The following is a 19,938-nucleotide window of genomic DNA, read 5'->3' as shown; positions in this document are numbered from 1 at the left end:
CCCAAGGAAAGAACAGTTCTTCAAGATCAAGATGTTTCGGGCCCTTCCTAAGGAACAGTAGAGACACTAGCTAAACCACAGGCCTATAGAGTAAGGGCAGGGCTTAGATGAGCTGGGACATAGCAACCTATCTCTGAGTCTAGAGGGAATGCCTTTCCAGGGCTTAGCAGAGAAGAATTCCTCTCATGCAAAATTATTTCTCATACTCACTCTCAAATAAAGAAGTATCTGAAAATGAAGTGTCTATGGAACACATCTTTGTTCATAAATGGAAGAACTGTAATTAAGCTTCAGCCATTCAGGTAGAATTGGAATGTAGTCCAGTCTTTCTTTCTTAACTTCTTCTCCCTTTTCTCTGCTAAAAAATTTTGTCTCTTATGAAATTGTAATATAATCATGTTGTGTATAGTCATTTTATCTTATAATTTTCTTTAAGATTTTATTATTGTGCATATTCATGTATTTCAGTGGGAGAACTGAAGTCCAGTCAGTTCAGTATGGCAAAGAAAAGGCAAATAAAGACAGGGTATTTGCAAGGTAAGCCACTTCTATTTCAGTATTTGAATTTTTTTTAACAGAAAAAATTATTAAAACTCTTTTTCCAGACACGATTACAGAATCATCACCTGATCCTTTCTTTAGTTAAACTATAAATTATGTTGAGGGGATAATGAAATAGTTTGTCTAATTTATTCTTTTTTTTTTTTTGCATGAGTTAAATTAACCTTGTGCCAAGCTTTGTAGCTCTGTAGGCTGAATCAAATATTATATTATTAATACCGCATTTTGTTGGAAGCTTTGTTTCCCTTTTTTAATATTTTTCAGAAAAATAATGATTCTTTTCGTACATTATCCAGCCCGTTTCCGTATCATATTGTTAAGAAGTAAGTTGGTTTTTATTTGGGTGCCATTTAGTTATCTTCATTTTTTTACAATCTGTTGTAGCCAGTTTGCTTTTTAACAAGTGAAATGACATGATCAGATTTATGTTTTAGAAAATAATTTTATGGGCAAGGATAAAGAATGGATTAGAAGTAAAGACTGGGTACTCAGAGACCAGTCAGAAGGTTACTGCAGTAATCCAAGTGGAAATAATGAAGGCCTGATCTAAAACATTGGCAATGAAATGGAGAATACGGAACAAATTTGGGGAACATTTTGTAGGTAGAACTAGCAGAAGTTGTTGACCAATTGGATGGAAGTGTTACAGACAGTAGTATCTGGAAATACTGTCAGATTTGAGTGACATAAAATAGACGGGATACAGTAGAAAGAACAAATTTGTAATGGAAAAAGGAGTTAAATTGGCACAGGTCTAGTTTGAGATGCCTGAGCAACACTCTAACAGAATTATCTAATAGATTATTAAATATTCAGATGTAGAGCTCTGAAGGAGGAAGAATGACCAAATCGGTGGCAGCAAATATTTATTGAAGACCTACTCTGCTGAGCATTGTTTCAGGCCCTAGGAATACAATGAAGAACAAGATAGACATCTTGGCCCCGTGGAGCTTAAATTCTAAGTGATGCCACAGATATCTAATATAAGTAAAGGATTGAGCCATGTGTCAGGAAGAGTAGACTGATAATAGACCAAAGCGAGCAAGAATGGTAGAGTTGATGGTTGGGGAGGTAGGCAGCAGCCAGAACTTCTATGACCTTAAGTTAGAATTGGTTAAGGACTTTGGGTTTTAAGTGGAAGCCAGTGGGGGCTAAAAGCATGAAAGGGATATAAACTCATGCATTTTTAAAAATCTGGTAGAGTTCTTATATTTTAGAGTGATAAACTGAAGTATTTACAAATATCATATGATTTCTAGGATTTGCTTCAAAGTAATTGGGGTGAGAGGGTTAGTAAGTGGTAGAGATGAAACAAGATTGACCATGAAGATAATTGTTGAACTTGGGTCCTGAGTACGCAGAGTTTATTAAACTATTCTCTCTGCTTTATTTATGTTTAAAATGTTCCATAATAAAAATATGGGGGTTGGGGGAAATTACTCTGGCTACTGTGATAGGATCAACTGTACGGGGATGTGAGTGGAAAGAGGTTGACCAGATCTAATGTAATGTAATAGTGGCTAACATTTGTTTTGTACTTCTCTTTGCCAGGCAATTTTAGTATATTAGCTCACAATCACTATGACTCAATGAGGTAAATTCCATTACAGATGAGAAAACTAAGCACAGCAAGTTTGAATAACTTGCCTGAGATTGTATAGATAGTAAGGGATGTAAGCAAGATTCTAACCTAGGCATTCCAGGTTCTTACCCACACTTTTAACCTCTGCAGAGCAGTTTTTGCTATGAGATAGGTGAATGTTGACTCCTTTCCTGTCTCGGAAATGTGAGAGATGGTCTTGTTTTTTGTCTGTCTCCCTCAGCAGAGTGTAAGCTCTATGAGGGCAGTTGTGTCTGCTTGGTTCACTGCCATAGCTCCAGCTCTTTTAATCTCTCTGACGTGGTAGATGTTTTTTAAATTCAGTAAAAATGGCTTGGAGAGGGCCTGGCCCCGTGGCCGAGCAGTTAAGTTCGCGCGCTCTGCTGCAGGTGGCCCAGTGTTTCATTGGTTCAAATCCTGGGCACGCACATGGCACTGCTCATCAAACCACGCTGAGGCAGCGTCCCACATGCCACGACAAGAAGGACCCACAACAAAGAATACACAACTATGTACCAGGGGGCTTTGGGGAGAAAAAGGAAAAAACTAAAATCTTTATAAAAAAAAAAATGGCTTGGAGAGGATAAGTCCTTAAAGTAAAGAGTACATATGTTTGGCATCTACGTTTATGATGGATATAGTGTCTATTCTCTGTTAAATATAAATCGGTGGATAGGTTATTTCAGAAGGGAGGAAAAAAGACAGAACACAGAGATGCCTACCCTAATAGACACAGCTACTGAAATTAATTCAGAATCCTCCCTTTCACAATCTTAGATAGCCTTGATTCCAGTTAGAAAGCACTAAGCACTTCTTATCAACTTCATTGCTGTAATTTAAAATATATTTGTTCTAGTTTTTAGTACTATAACTTAATTTCATCACTTCTTTCAGACTTTTTCATATCAAAATAAATATTTTTCTGATTCTTTGCTGTTAAAACTACACCATAACAAAATACTTAACACCTTTTTCTTCTTTTCGTAACAGCAAACTTAACTTTTTTCTTGCTTGATATAATATTGAATTGATTTGATAATTAGTTATCTTGTAGTATGATGTCTTAATGTGAATACCAAATCATAGGTGCATTTGTATATTAATGTTAATATCATGCAAATGACTTTCTTTATAAGTGTTAATGTTTTAGCATTTTGATCATATCAAATTTTGGGAAATATACAAATATACCTGCATCTTAGTTCTTCGTTTTGTATATGCATTATTAAAATGTGAAATTGTTTTTTGTTTTGTTTTGTTTTTGTGGCAAGGGGTAGATCTTTATTTAAGGAAAGAATGTTCAGGTGGCAGGTGGGAGAAGAGACACTCCAGAAAGTATGGGTGGCTCTGCCAGCCCCCAGGGGCCCACTGCCTACATCTCTATGGACCTGAAATTATTTAACAGGCTCTTTTATAAAACAAACATGCATTATTCAGTGACTACTAGAGCTAAAATTCCAATATGGTAAGCCCCAAATAACTGCCTTGTTTCTTTTGTTATGCTGGTATTGTATGAATCCTCCTTGAACTAAGTCATCAGCTGTGACAAAGTTTTAATAGGACTGTTTTAATGATCCTGTTAGCTGTGAAATACTAAGCTTTTCTGGGGTTGTTTTTTATAATATATCAGAATCTTATTGTGATGACCTGATGCGTATCTACCAAAATACTCTATAATAAAGATTTTAGCAATTATTGAATTAAGTTATTCTGTTAAAGTAGTAGAGAATTCCACAGTTCTTGTCCACTTGGAATTTTAGTTGGCAGTATAAATAGAAAGAAAAGACTTCTTGAACTTTTCATGTGAGGTCTTTTTTCCCAGCAGTAATAAATAAGTTAATTTACTTTATTTTTCTGATATGTCAACTCTTTGAATTGCTTTCATACTTTTTCAGTTGCCATATAATATCTAAGAGAAAGCAAAAGAATGTTCCCATGCAACAGAAAAATAAGGTACCATGGTCAGAAAATAAATTTACCACATTGCAGACACACTGATGAAGTGTGGTATTTTTTTCTCTGAAATTTCCACACTCAACAGGAAACATAGACAGCAAGCTTGAGTGGGTGGGTCTCTGAGGTTAAAACTGTTAATATAATAAAGTACCTAAAATTTAGTTTTAAATGCAAAGCATTTCCAACCTGTTTAGTTTATTAACAACAGTAAAGTGTTCTGACGCTTTATACTAGGTGAGTATGACTTTATTTTTTCCTCCTTCAAATGACTTTTTCCCTCTCTTAAAAAATGAAAGTAGTTGGTCTCCTGGCTGTGGTTAGTGAACTCTTACAGTTTACATTTAGTAGTCTAAATATAAGAGAAAGAATAGTCTATTAACATTAAGAATTAGTGTTAATAGAAGAGCCATACTAAGGTTTCTTTTAATAAGCTTCATTTAAAAAATCTAATGCCTGAGGTAATATACTTTATTTTCATTTTATTGTGACTGATTAGAATATTTGCACGGCCGTGTGAGGGAGCTGGATTAAATGGTGTCCTGAGTTGTCTTCAATTCAGAAAATCCTGCAGTTTAAACTCAGGATAATAGAAAATGTTCATGCTTAAATTACTCTGAATTCACTTATGAAAAATGAAATCTGAATCGATGCCTTTTTTCCTTAATTGATAACATTGTAACTCTTTTAGAAAATATTGAATGTTCTTAAATTAAGGAGATGTCACTGGGCCAAACTGTAAAGGTTTTGGCTATGAATACCTGAAATGATAGGGCGCTTGTGTGATTTCGATTCATAAATAATTTAAGTTACTTGTGGTTTAGTAAAATTAATAGACTAAATTGCACTGAAAATTTAGATACTCATAAATCATAAAATTCAGGAGGTAGGGAAGGACCTTAGGATCATACATTGTACTAGTAGATTTAGATATTTAGATGTTGAAACTTAAAGTCATTTGTCTAATGGAAGATCAAAACTACGATTCAGGGTTCCTACTCATCATTATTTTAATGCTTCCCACTATGTACATAAATTCTATGGAGTACTCTTGGTCATTGTTACCACGCTTTTTAGTTCAGTCTGTTCCTATATGCTTCAGTGAATTTATTACTGAAATGTGACCACGCTTTTTAGTTCAGTCTATTCCTATATGCTTCAGTGAATTTATTACTGAAATATGGAACTGTCAATTTACAAGATGAGTTATTGTGTATTTTTATATAAATAGTTTAATTCATTATATTACCTTCCGTGTTACTCTGCATGTCAAAAAGCTAAGCATTCAAATAGATGTCATATATTTTCCATGAATTTTGACCACTATCTGAATTTATATATAAAAAAGACTTTAGTTGTTGACGCACCTAAAATTCTGAGGGTTTCTGATCTCTGCAAAGATCAATATCTTTTCTGAAAAGATCACTTAGTTCTCTTCTTTATCCCTATGATAGCTGACAGTATGTAGATAGATAATAAAAGATTCTTCTACCCACCCCCCACCAAAAGACAGAATAGTTAACCTCCCAAATGTCTTTTTTTTAAAGAAAAGCAATCCACTGGCTTACTATATATAAAAAGGAAAAAATTATAAATAAAATGTCATATAAATAATTATCATTTTTTCCCTGTCCTCATTGAGGCAGAGGATCAGAGTTTAGATGTAAGGACATTCAGGAGATAATATGCTAGAAATTGTTTGATACATCCCAAGATAAGCTAGAATTTGAGAAACTCTGGAATAGGAGTAGGCAGTATCTATAATGCTGATAATACCTGAGAAAACTTTTGTTAACTAACTGCTCCCTTGCTTTTTTTCTTTCTCCTTCCTTTTCTTGTTTCTTTTCTTTTTCTCTTCTTTCCTATTCTCTCTTTCACTTTGCCTATCCTATCTTTCCTTCCTTCTTCATATAAAGCAAATTTATTTTCTTAGGAAATTATTTTGTAAATAGCCTCCAAATGCATTAACAGTAAACTCTTTATGTTTATCCATCTAGAATATGATCTATTAAGACAAATTCTAAGATTTGGTTCCTAGTTTGGGGTATGGAAATAAAATTTTTATGTGTTAAATTATTTCTACAGATCTCCAAGTAAGCCCTTGGCACGGAAGTTAATGGATTGGGAAGTAGTAAGCAGAAATTCAATATCTGATGACAGGTTAGAAACACAAAGCCTTCCGTCGCGATCTCCACCTGGAACTCCTAATCAGTAAGTACAGTCTAACATCAGGTATACATTTTGCTAATTTCTAAATTATTTGCTATATATTTCCATTGCCTGAAGATCAAAATACGTAAATCTTTATATTTAAATCTTTTGGTCAAACATGGTTTTTGTTGCTCCAGAGCATTATTTCCTCTTAGTGTGCAGCTCATTGCATAAGTGGTATGGAATGGCCTCAGCGAATGAGGGACTAGAGCATTGAACAAGGATGCTCACTTTCCTACAGAGTTGACTTTCTGACAGTAAGGATCCCTAGCCAATAAGTCAATTAATCAAGATCTATTCATAGACTTAAATCTGGGAATATGATTGTTGCTGGTATATTCCTTTTACATGTAGATCTCCAGTAGAATTTCTAGGGGAGTATAGATTGTTGAAAATGCTAAGTGATTGTGATTCTCTTACTTAAGCTTCTACCCCAACCCACTGCTCTACCACTCTCTGTGGTCTAGAAAAATGGACTTCCAATGTCATTTCCCACAAGTTTAGCCAAAGCTATGCTGAGAAGCACTGTGTTATACACCACTTACTGTGTATGTACTTCATTCTAGCATTTTTCACAAAAACTGTGTGCTTTGGTGTAATTATAATAAGATAATAAACTTGTACTAGCCAATGATGTTATCTTAATTTTATAATGTTAACAAATGTGTTGTATGTAATATATGTAAGTAATTAGGATAATGGTAAACAAATGTATGTCGGCATTTTGACAGACCTTGTTAACCCAAAAGATTGAAACACAAAATATTTGAATTTTGATATGGAATATAATATTTGAAGAAGTCTTCCTTTAGAAATATTTTATACACATTAATATCCAATAAATGTGCTCTAAATTCTAAAAATTATGTCACTGGTGTGCGTTTGTCAGCCCAAGAATAAAGTTCTACCATATTGGAAGTAAAGAGTATACATAAATGCTTTGGTTCACAAAATGTTACCTAATAACACCTAGGTTTCTTCCTTACTACTAAAAAAAAATAGACTCAAAAGTTTCTATCTTGCTAATTGGAAATTGATAAATCATCTTTCTTTATAAAAGACTGCATACATTCAAAGGTTAATCCGCTTGTTTGAAGAAAATCCAGAACCTTCTTTTTCTGGTCCCTTTTCTAGCCAGCCATTTCTCCATTTGATACCAGTACCACTAAACAATTATAGCAAGTCATAGAAGACACAAGAAATTTAAGCCAGTTGACTGAATTAATTAATTAGCAGTAGTCCTGATTAAATTTTCTGGTTAATGAAACAATTTTAAGTATGATCTGAAAAAAATTGTTTTGTTCTAAATTCTAAAGAGAAAATACTGTGTGGTAGCTAAGAACATTGGCCCTGGAGTCACTGTATGTTTGGACTTTGAGCAGGTCAGTCAATCTCTTTGTCCCATTTTCCTCATCTACAAAATTACATTTATATTCACAGTGTCTTTCTTGTAGTGTTGTGAAGGTTAAATGAGGTGATATATGTAAACTGCTCAGAACAATGCCTGGCACATAAGTGCTCAGATGTTAGCTGTCATAATTAATAATAGTAATGACAATAATAATTCATGTAACTTATGAGGAGGGAAATGTGTTATTCAGTATTTATTCCTAAGATTTGAAGAAAGTCCTATAAATGGAAACTTTTATAAGGATCAAAAAATAATTCAGACCAGAAGCTATTACTGAATCATTTATTCTATTCCTTTATTTTATAAATGCTGATTAAGACACAAAGTTGTCCTGACTAAAACCTAGAAACAGTAAGTTTGGTAGAGATAACAGACGATCGAATAGGTAAAATCCCTGTGGCTGATTGTTGACTGTAGCTCAGATCTCTAACTTCCTATTCTGTGTTCTTTCTGTTTACACCACACTGTGAAGACAGTGTGTCAGAGACTCTGCTTAGTCAACGTGATTAGTCTTAAAAACACTCGCCCACTTTCTAATGCAATCATATAATTAAGAAACTGGAGAAAATTGAATTAAAGCGTATTTTCACTCAGTTTTTCTTCCTCTTCATGTAGTCGGAATTCTGCATTCACTCAAGAGGGAACCCGGTTACGACCGTCTTCAGTTGGTCATTTGGTAGACCATGTGGTTCATGCTTCCCCAAGCGAAGTATTTGTGAATCACAGATCTCCATCTTCAACGCAAGCTAATAGTATCGTTCTGGAATCGTCACCGTAAGACCTTTTCTCATTTAGCTTGCTTCTTATAAATAATAATGCCCGAAATTGTTTCATTTGAAATAATCTGACAAATTAGGGGATTTGATACAAAATTTTATTTATGCAAGATTTTTAAAATTTAAATATTTGTAAATGTGCTTATTTGGCCCTGAGAGTTCCGGGTGCTTTCCCCCAGCACCCCTCCCCCGCAACAAATCACTGTTATTATTTTGTTGACTCAGTATGTTCTTGAACTTTTTGTGCGTACATTTAAATATTTCTGCAGATACTGTAGCACTGCAGTCAGGCAGTAAGGTAGTGAAAGGTAGAATTTTCTTAAAATTTTTCAGGAAGGGAACCAAAGGGATGAATAGGCAGGGTTGGGAAAATTGAGTAGCAATGGAGAACTAAGTAAGATGACCATTACACTGAAAATGTTACAGAAAGTTTGCATGCATCATTTCTAAAATTCATTCCTATCTCATATTGCAAACTGATACGTAAATTCAACTTAATAATTCAGTATTTGTACCCCATGAATTAATGCACAACATGCTTACCCTCACATTAATATGCAATATCTTGATTTATTGGTTTATATAATGCAGTTAGTTCATGTGCAAGTAAAAATACAGTGCAAGAATTAGAAAAAAAGTAAAAGACAGGATACACAGATGGGAAAAAAATTAATTAGTTGTTAAGGAAAAAGGTGTATAAAATATAATGAATGTGAGCAGGGTTAAAGAAAGGGTAGGTCTGAGAGTGATGGATGGAAGAGTAGATGGAGTAATCAGCCCAGCAGTTAGTTGTAGGTGCTCCGGGAAATGTCACAAGCTACATAAGAGCCATGGTTGTCCTCACTGTAGGCCCAACCAGGGAAGGGTAGCTGAGCTTATTAAGATGAGTGGAAGCTTAGTCTTGGTAACATATCTTGGTAAAACATTTTGATTGTGTGTATATATTAAAAAGAATGTGACACCTGTGGAAAATGAGTTGACAGGAGATAGGATTGATGGAAATTTAATATTTTATTACTTTAAAAATTATAATTCTAGGGGCCAGCCCTGTGGCCAAGTGGTTAAGTTCGCACCCTCTACTTCGGTGGCCCAGGGTTCTGCCAGTTCAGATCCTGGGCATGGACATGGCACCATTCATCAGGCCACGCTGAGGCGGCATCCCACATGCCACAACTAGAAGGACCCACAACTAAAATATAAAACTATATACTGGGGAGATTTGGGAAGAAAAAGCCAAAAAACAAAAAAGTTGACATCAGGTTCCACTCTTTAAAAAAAAAAATTAGCTCCCTGAAGACAGGGCCTTTAATTTTTGGGGGGGAAGATTAGCCCTGAGCTAACATGTGCTGCCAATTCTCCTCTTTTTGCTGAGGAAGACTGGCCCTGAGCTCACATCCATGCCCATCTTCCTCTACTTTATATGTGGGACGCCTACCACAGCATGGCGTGCCAAGCAGTGCCATGTCTGCACCCGGGATCCAACCAGCGAACCCTGGGCTGCCAAAGCAGAACATGCACACTTAACCACTGTACCACTGGGCCGGCCCCTGAAGACAAAGCCTTTAAAAAAAGAAAAAATTAGAATTCTAAACTTTTTGTTTCATTTTTTAATAATCATGTATTTTCTAATTCTGAAACCTTAAAAAGTAGAGTAATTAAGAATATGATTGAAATGTTAATTGATTGAATTTAAAAATGACATAGTTTCTGCACATAAAAATAAACCATGTATTGGAATCTCAAAAGCCTATCTTATACAGAATAAAACAGTCTTAACTCCCGGGGCCTAACCAAGTTATCTTAATCTATTTCTCAAGGGCCCTTTTCATAGAGAGACACACATACACATACACATACCATTGAGTATTTCCATATGTAAATTTTACAGATTCACAAACCCAAAAAATCACTTACCTCCTTGAAATACCTGTGTTCTGATTTCCTTACCTGAAGTGGAGAAGCAAGTCCAGGATAGATGGGAACCAAACAGTGTTTGCTCCCCCTCCCAGATCCCCAAGAACTTCAGAAGCTTGGGGGTTTCTCCTTAGACGTGTGTTTTATGAGGCTTACATGTTTGTATTCAGTTTCGAATATAGCACTGTGTTTGAAATTCAGCCAGTTTTAACCTTAAGAATAGTGAGAGAGATCTGAAAAGACAAACTTAATGGTAAACTAACTTCCATTCGTTGTTTACAACTGGCTTTTTCATAAATTATCTCACTGTTCTATTCCGGAGAACTCAGTGAAATAGAAAAGATACATAATCCCTGTTTTGTGATGAGAAAGCCACACTTACAGTACTTTGTCCCAATTTGCAGAACTAAAACAGGTCTTCCTTACCTGAGCCAGCCATCAGAACTTTGTGTCCTGGACAAGGCTTTGTTGATTGATTGATTTTGCAATTTAGAGAAAGTATTTTGCAACATAGAATCCATAGACTTTACTTCTACGCTGACCAAATGTGAAAGGAATTCAAACAATATGTTGAATTAAGCGCAGAGCATTTCAACACATATTGAAATAGATCTTGAGATCATCTTGCCAGTTCCCTGTTTTTTGAGTGAGGAGAGGGGCTTTAAGGTGAAACCTGAGTTGTGACTCCAATCACTGGGTAAGGTCGCCTGCTTCTGAAGGAGAAAACGCTGCTAAATCGCAGATGTGTTTATTGTGGAAACAAATAAGATGGTTGTTTGTACTGCTCAGAATAAAGTTACCATTTTTGGCAGGGGTAATTGAAAGCACAGTCTACCATTTCCTTCATTTCTTTAAATGCTTCTTGGAAAACTAGACTGCTTGTGATTTTCTAAGGTAAAGAATAGCCCTAAATTAATTTTAAAACACTTAACAGGTGTTTATTTTAATAAATTCGTACTACAAATGTTAATACGCTCTTACTAATATGTAACAGGGACACTTGGTATTTCTACCGAATAATCACAACTTTTGTATAGACCTGGAAATGTTTAAAACAATGTTTATTTAGCATTTTATAAATGGCAAAATTTATAGTGATGAAGATCTGTCGTTCTTACTGTGGTGTTTACCATGTGCCTGAGGTAAAGAAAAGGAACATAAAAGCCCAAGCGTGTGAGTTGGGTGGTTGAGATTTTATTTTTCATTATGATGCAGATTGCTAAAGGCAGCAGCAGAGGCTACTCTGACTGCAGAACAGGCTGCTTTCACTGCTGTTGTTGAGTCATTCACGAGGAAATCTAAAGCTGACTGAACTGAAGTGAATCAGGAAAGTGCCCACCTGACTGGCTTGACAGTTTTAACACATCTTTTGCTACTATGTTATAGTATATTGCTCTGTTAAGAGCAAAATGCTCTTAAGCGTAACATTTTCATTATTTGCTCTTCCCTTAACGTTTTCCAAAACGTCTAAAGTTTAAGATAAGCAAATTATTTGTGGTTAAAAAAAAAAAACGAATATGAAAATTGGGCATTGAAATGTCTTTAGAAGTATATTCCTATCTCCCCTTTCTCTTTTTTAACATCCAAAAGTTAACACAGGTAGTAATTTGTCCACAGAATTTTTTATGTAGGTAAATTTTGAACAGTATGTGTTTTGAGCCCTGGTTCCCAACTGTCCCCATTTGGATCATTTTAGGCAAATTATTAAATATATTAAAATTATTGAGTTAGAAATGTGTTGTCAAAGTAAATATGGATATTGTTAGAGCCCTGATCCCTACTGATCTTGCATTCTTTTCATTTAAGTAGTTTCTATTAGAATTTAAAATATAGCAGTATTACCACTTGTAACCAAAGTAGAAGAACAGAAAATAGTTGTGTTCAAGATATGCTCCGATAAGTTATGTTGAGGCTTCAGATCCCGGCAGGTAGAAGAGTTGCTTAGCTTTGTCCATTTTATAAATTGGCTTCTGAGAAGCATTTCATTTGAAGAAAAAAGTCTGCTACTACAGAAAGTTTGGAAACCCCTGATTAAAATAACTTTGCTCCTGCTTTTTGCAGTTATTTCTTGAGCTGCAACTATAAGATATGTTAAGGGCACAATCTCTGCAATCAGACTAGGTTTAAAACTTGGTTCTATCACTTCTCATTGTGTGACCTTGAGTGAGTTGTTTTATCTCTGCAAGCCTCGATTTCCTCACGTGTAAAAACAGGATGATAATATCTACCTCATAGGATTGCTGTGAGCATGTAATGAGATGCATAGTTCAGCAGAAGAAAAAGTGCTTAGTCGATGTTAACTATAATAATTATGTAACTTCTTTCAGTTAATTTTTTGGGATATATACTGGCAGCTTTTAAGGATATTATCAACCATTCATCTTTCTGCATGTTTGAAATATGGATGTCTGGCTGAACACAATGAGAAATTCCTCAAATTCTCAATTTTTCCTTAGGTCCCTAATCACGAGAGACTCTATGCAGACTTTATAATCCTCAAATATTAAATCCATTCTCCTGAGCCATTCTTTCCTGGACTGTCCCATCCTAGTCTCATCTAATGAGTAACCACAGCTTTGTCCATACCTCATCAATTCCTTTTGCTTAGTCCTCAAGGATTTGCCTTCCCTCTGCCCTTCTGAGCTACTGACACTGATAACTTCATCAAGACACAGCTTAACCCAATTCCCCTGCTAGTCTTGATCAAGTCTAGCAATATCTTATGGATCCTGCAAATACTAGGCTGCTCTAGGACTAGGAAATCAAAGAACCAGAGAGAGTACAGATGGAAGGAGGTATCAAGCCATGGGGACTCAGAGGATGCATTGTGTCAGAGGCTGTACTTGTCACAGCAAGACTAATTGCAGGTCCCTGGGCTGCTATAGCTGCAGTATACTTACCTGCCATCCATCTCTGGAAACAGGGAGAGGGAAGAAACACTTACCGAGATTATTGGAAGAGCGCATAGTTTGTAAAAGTTCCCCAGACCAGCCTAACCGTTACTCTACAGCATTCAGGCATCTGGAGAGCCTGTGCACCACTCTTTTGAAAGTTACTTTAACAAGAAAGTTACATAAAACAGTGAGAGAAGGCAAGGTAACCCTTGTCCTGAAATCCAAAATTATATTGTCCTTTCCTCTGTTACATCTTGGCTAATCCTCTGTCTACACTCTGTTCTCCTCACCTTTTCCTTAGAATTTCGCTTAAATCCCGCCCTGAGCCTATATGCTTGGGCTCTCTTCTTGTTTGTGTCTTCCTGCAGACTTTGAATGTTTAAAGGAGAGGTTATGCTCAAATACCAACTGGAATCTGACAGGTAACGCTGGGTGGGATTTGTGTAGATTGGAATGCTGGTGACTAAATGCAGCAGCTACAACTTGGCTTTGTCCATTGGTTGACAACTTGTAATGCAGGTCCATGCTTTCCAGAGCTTCCAGGTTTTTCATTCTGGAAATCTAGATTTGTTAAAATGTAAATGTATGAAATGTAATCAATTAACTCAACATTTTACAAAAACAATGGATGGGCCAAATGTATGTTGGCCAGAATTAGCCCACAAGCCATGAATTTGCAACCACTCTTCTGGGACAGTGATTTCTAATTGGAAGTGCATAATAAAAATCACTTCTGGGGGGCTGGCCCCGTGGCCGAGTGGTTAAGTTCGTGCGCTCCGCTGCAGGCGGCCCAGTGTTTCGTTGGTTCGAATCCTGGGCACGGACATGGCACTACTCATCAGACCACGCTGAGGCGGCGTCCCACATGCCACAACTAGAAGGACCCACAACGAAGAATATACAACTATGTACCAGGGGGCTTTGGGGAGAAAAAAAAAAAAAGGAAAAAAATAAAATCTTAAAAAAAAAAAAAAAATCACTTCTGGAGCTTTTTTGACTAATACATACCTAATTTTTAACCCCAGAAATTCAGATTCAGCAGTTTTAGCAAAATGTCCCATGATGTCAGTACTGTCCCTCTCTTGTAGCTGAGCATTGCCACTGTTACACGTGTACCCACCAGGTTTGGCTTACTTAGATATTGCACTGCAGATTAGACTTGTTTGTCCCCGTGGTATACTTTGGCACTTCTTTAGACTGTTAGCCAGACCGGGAATAAAGACGGTTGCTCTGACTCCATTTCCATCTCATCTCAACCTTATACTCTTCGCTACATACCTTTAGATTTTAGGTTAAATGCTTCCTGAATGTGACAACTGTATGCAAAACGAGAAAAAAGTTTCTGTTTACCTTGCCTAAGTGGTTACACTTAACCCTAAGTAAGGGATGAGACCTATTGATTGATATAAATGGAGTCCAGTGACTTTTGGTTTTTGTAAAATCGTGAAGGCTTTTGATACTGCTTTTTAGAAATGTCACATCTGTGAGGCTCTACCAAAGGATGTCCATCTTTATCTGTCCTAATCCCTTGCAGCAGGCCGTGGTTGAGGTACATGTCTCTATTCTAACCTGTGGGAACATTTTCCTGGACCAGCAGCACTTGAATGTGTTGAATCTTAGAGGCTTGGGTTCTTGTCAGTTGAAACTAGCAGAAGAAAAACTAGTATGTTTGGGACCTGTATCCCTGGCCATCAAGGTAGACCTCAAAGAAGCTTTTGTTGAAAAGGATAGGTATGCTCTCTGATGCAGTCTTTATAGACTTCTCAGAATTTAGAGCATTTTGTGCCCTGAAGACTTCTATGTAGAAACCTGGGCTGAGTAGGCATTATTGTTTACCTACTTGTTTAGTGATTATATTTTATACTAGATTATTAAATTTCAGAAGGACTATATTCTCTCTTAGGAAAAGCTCCCTGGAGGACCATACAGTTACTCCATTCATTATTAACCCTGGCTGACATCCTTGGCACTAATCAAATTTTTAGTTTCACTACCCATGTCTACCCGGTATCTAGCAGCAAGCCTCTAAATAAGTTCACAGCTTCCCTACCAAGGGAGAAGCATGTGTCCAAGAGCCACTCTGGCAGTAATCTCTGAATCAGTATCTAGGGCTAAAGTATGCTGCAGTGGCAAATTACCCCAATTTACAGTGACTTAACAACAGCAAAGCTTCTTTCTTTCTTTTATTATATGTATATCATGGATTGACTGTGGCTCTGCTCCGCGTCATATTCCTAGGACCTAGATTGACAGCAGCCCCTATTCGGGATATGGCTTGTCTCATGGCCAAGGATGAAGAGAAACATAATGAATCACAAGCTGTTTCTTAAAGCTTCCTTTCAAAAGTGATGCATACCACTTCTGCTTACATTTCATTGGCCGTAGTAAGTCATATGGCCAAGCCTGATGTCAACCAGGGAAGGGTGGAGAACAATTTTTGGACAATAATATAATCTAATACAGTTCTGCTTCCTCAAGACCTTACAGTTTGCATCTTAGGCATCTGTTGTTAGTCAACAAAAATAAGCAGAAACTGGGTGAAATCGGTGCCTCAGTACTACGGCAGCAGCTGTGCAGCTTGACACAGTAGCAGTCAACTCTCTTACCTATCATTAGGCGGTGGGACAGCAATTTGTTTATTTCCCCCAAGGGACCTCCTGCCACCTCAGAGGTAAATAATGACCCCAATGATGGTCAGTGCTCTACTCAAGAACTATTTTCCCCTTGTGTATTTCCTCAACTCCACAACTTCCATGGCTGCATGCTTCCTAGGTCCAAGTTGAATTGCTGGTTCCCCCTTCTGGCCTTTGTGAAAAACTGTCAAGTAATGTTATTACATATACTGTGCGTGTTCTTTAAACTACACTTCTTACTTTGAAGCTTCCCCATCATACCCAGCTCTTTTTATATCAATTCCTGCTGCCACAGATTGAGGTTTATGTTCTCTACTGTTAACTGGATTTTTGCTTCCTCTCCTCAAATCATATACTCTAACAATGTCTCATCCAGTTTTGTCTCTTCAGTGATCTCAGCACTCTTACTCAGATTCTAGTCCTTGTTGCAACATTTGAATTCATTACTTTCATTCGTGTTTTATCTCTAAACAAGTTGGGCCAATCACTTAAGTTCTCTAGACTGTACCAGGTGTTTTATCTATGGAGCAGCTCAACTCTCAGTTCCGATTTTTCTTTGCCTGCCTTATTCCCTGGCTATCCATGTGATTCCACTGAAATAATTTCAAAAAGGTTTTTGGAAGGGTGTGTGCATTGTTAATAGTAGATTAATATATATCTTCATAGAAATACCCTGGCAGTATATTTTATTTTATGTAGAATTGTTTATAGCTTCGATAAAGCAGGAAATTAAATTCACTACTTAAATTTTCAAAGTTAAGAATTTCATTAAACAGTAACACTTGCAAAAATATGGTGTTTAAAGCTTGTCTCCTACTAGAGATTGTAAATGTCTCAGTTCCTTGACCCTAGCTTTTAAAATAACAGTTCTCTAAGACAACTTCCAAAATATTCATTCTTTTCCCTTTTTTCCTTTCTAGATCACAAGAGACACCTGGAGATGGGCAGCCTCCAGCTTTACCACCCAAACAATCGAAGAAAAACAGTTGGAACCAAATTCATTATTCACATTCTCAACAAGATCTAGAAAACCATATTAATGAAACATTTGATGTTCCATCTTCCCCTGAAAAATCTACTGTAAGTAGCTTCTTCAAATATTCTCACATTTCCTTGAAATTTTTTAATCAGAAATGAAATTTCTTTTTACAGTGGCATATTTTATCTGTAAATTATATACTTTCTCTTTTTCGTCAAATGTTTGCCCATGATATAACCCAATTATGGAATTTCCTTTTATCATCATTTATAAAGTGTTCATTGCTCTAGAAGTTAATTCTTAACAAATTTATGTTGATTTTAGTCTTGCAAAACACACATTTCCAGAACAAATGCTAATGATCCATTAAATACCATTAACGTCATTATGTAATTCACTGAGTATAGAGACTTTATCATTTTCATCAACCTTTTGAAATTGAGTACAGGTCCCTGGAGTATATGATCACTCTCCTCTACAAAATACATTTATGAATTGTTTTGAGAATGAAAAGACTGAAAATAAATAAAAGATTTTTTTGCCTTAGGCAACATGCTTTTACCACAAAAAAATGGTAAATTGTTAGAATCCCCTGATTTATGAATTTTCATTGCTTTCTCAAGTAGACATAAATAAACCAAAAGTGAGGTTGTCAGTATTTTTTAAGAATACACTGTGTTCATGAAGTATAAGGACAGACAGAGATATGGGACGTTTCAGGAAACTTAAAGGGACATCAGGGAATGAAATAAGATGCAGGGACAGGAGACCCCATGGCAGGTCTTGGCAGTGTCAGAAGTTTCTGGTGGCCATTGCACTTGTAGCCCTCTCATGTGTTCACCCATAGTCCTCCCACATTATCTAAGTTGAAAAGCAAGAAGCAGCCACTCTGTTTTCCCACACTTAGTGCTCCACCACTGTAGGTACATCAACGAGAGATCAGAATCCTTAATCAAAAGGGAATGACAACCCTAGTGCTACCAGTGTGGTGATTCTTAGGTTTTACTCATTCATGCGTTCATTCATTGGTTTGTAGTTACTGAGGTCTTTCTGTGTGCTAGATACTTTGGTGGGTAGTGGGAATACAAAGACAAGTAAGACATGGTCCCTGCTGTTAAATAATCTACAGTCTAGTTTGTTTTTCCATTCATGCAAAATTACTTATTGAATACCTGCTATGTGCCATGCATTGATATAGGCTCTGGGGATGTAATGAAATAAAATAGAAAAAAAAAGCAAACTCTGCCTTCAGGGAACTTACATTCTTGGGATAGAAGTGAAACAAACAGTTAACAAGGTAAATAATTTATATATATAGCATATTAAGTAGTATAAATGCTAGGGAGAAAAATAAAGCAGGAAGGAGCCAGGGAGTTTCAAGAGTAGAGTGTTACAATTTTAGATAGTGGAAGCCAGACATGGACTTAGTGATAAGCCATGTAGATATCTAGAGGAAGAGCAGGTAAGCTGAGGGAATAGCAGATACAAAGACAGGAGTATGATTGATATGGTCAAAGAACGCCAAGGGAATCAGTGTAGCTAGAGCAGAATAAGCCAAAGAGGAGGAAACAGGTACAGGAGAAGGCCTGTAAAGGCTGTCTTGTAAACATTTCTTGTTTTAGCCTTCCGTGAGTTAGGAAACAAATGGACATATCTGAGGAAAGAAATAACATGATGCCACTTAAGTTTTAACAGTATCACTCTGGCTGTTGTATTGAAAAACTGAAAGCAGGGTAGAAGTACAGTACTGGTTGTGAGGTTTTGCAGTATTCCAAGCAAGCAATGGTGATTTGGACCAGGGTAGTGGCAGTGGAAGGAATAAGACCTGGCTGTATTCTGGATATAATTTTAGGGTAGAGCTAACAAAATATGCTGATGGATTGGGTGTGGAGTACTAGAGAAAGAGAGAAATCAAGGATAAAAGCAAGGTTTTGGGCCTGAACAACTAGAAGGATGAAGTTGCCATTTACTGAGATGTGAAAGGCTACAAGTAGAGCAGGTATGAGAGGAATATCAGGAGCTCAATTTGGGACATGTTAAGTTTGAGATATCTGTCTATTAGAGATCCATTTGGAGAAATGATTCTGGTGTTGAGGGGAGAGGTCCAAGCTAGAGTTATAACATTGAGAGTTGATGGCATGTAAAGAGCATTTAAGACCATGAGAGAAGAAGAAATCACCAAGGAAGTGGGGTGTGTGTAGATAGCTAAATAAGAGATTCTAGAAATTGAGCCTTCGGTCCTCCAAATTAAAAGGAAGATGAAGGAAACTAGCAAAGGAGACTTGAGACAATGCAGACAGAAAGGTAGGAAGAAACCTAGTGAGCTGGCTGATAGGAAGAAAGTCACAGAAAGAATAACCAACTTTGTCAAATGCTGCTAGTAAGTCAAGTAAGATGAAGACTGAGAATTGAACACTGAATTTAGCAATGTGAAAATCTTTGGTGGTCTTAATTAGAATAGTTTTGATGGAGTACTGGGGGTGAAAACCTGACTGTAAGAGGATGGGATTTGAGGAAACAGACAGCAAATGTGGACAACTCTTTCAAGAAGTTCCTCAGCAAGAGGAAGGAGGGAAATGGTGCAGGAGCTGGATGGCTGGATGGCTGGATGGCTGGATGGGGAGGTGGAGTCCAGAGAGAGTTCTTTTTCTTTTTTCTTTTTCTTTCTTTCTTTTTCTCTCTCTCTCTCTCTCTTTTTTTTTTTTTTTAGCTGAGGAAGATTTGCCCTGAGCTAACATCTGTCACCAATCTTCCTCTTTTTACTTGAGGAAGATTCTCCCTGAGCTAACATCTGTGGCCAGTCTTCGTCTACTTTGTGTGTGGGTTGCCACCACAGCATGGCTGATGAGTGGTGTAGGTCCATGCCTGGGATCTGAACCTGTGAACCTGGGCAGCCAAAGCAGAGCATGCCAAACTTAACCACCAGGCCAGCCCCGAGAGTTCTTTTTTTTAAATGGGAGAAGTACTATTTCCCAGAAGGATGGGGGAAATGGATAATGCAGGAGG

At 36.8% G+C, this 19,938-nt stretch overlaps 1 protein-coding gene across 5 annotated transcripts in view; it reads left to right on the top strand.

The window, feature by feature from the left end:
- Positions 1-19,938, top strand: part of PTPN4 (protein tyrosine phosphatase non-receptor type 4) — a 220,212-nt gene that overhangs the window by 165,763 nt on the left and 34,511 nt on the right. For all 5 annotated transcript variants that reach the window (XM_070581110.1, XM_070581109.1, XM_070581112.1 and 2 more), the window contains 4 exons: positions 469-537; positions 6,200-6,325; positions 8,352-8,510; positions 16,874-17,033. In XM_070581110.1, coding sequence (XP_070437211.1) covers positions 469-537; positions 6,200-6,325; positions 8,352-8,510; positions 16,874-17,033 — 514 coding nt within the window. The remainder of the gene's footprint in view (positions 1-468; positions 538-6,199; positions 6,326-8,351; positions 8,511-16,873; positions 17,034-19,938) is intronic.

The sequence above is a fragment of the Equus przewalskii genome, chromosome 17 (assembly GCF_037783145.1).
Source record: "Equus przewalskii isolate Varuska chromosome 17, EquPr2, whole genome shotgun sequence".
NCBI lineage: Eukaryota > Metazoa > Chordata > Mammalia > Perissodactyla > Equidae > Equus > Equus przewalskii.
Note: the sequence above shows the minus strand (reverse complement) of the source record. Positions and strands in the feature narration are given on the sequence as shown.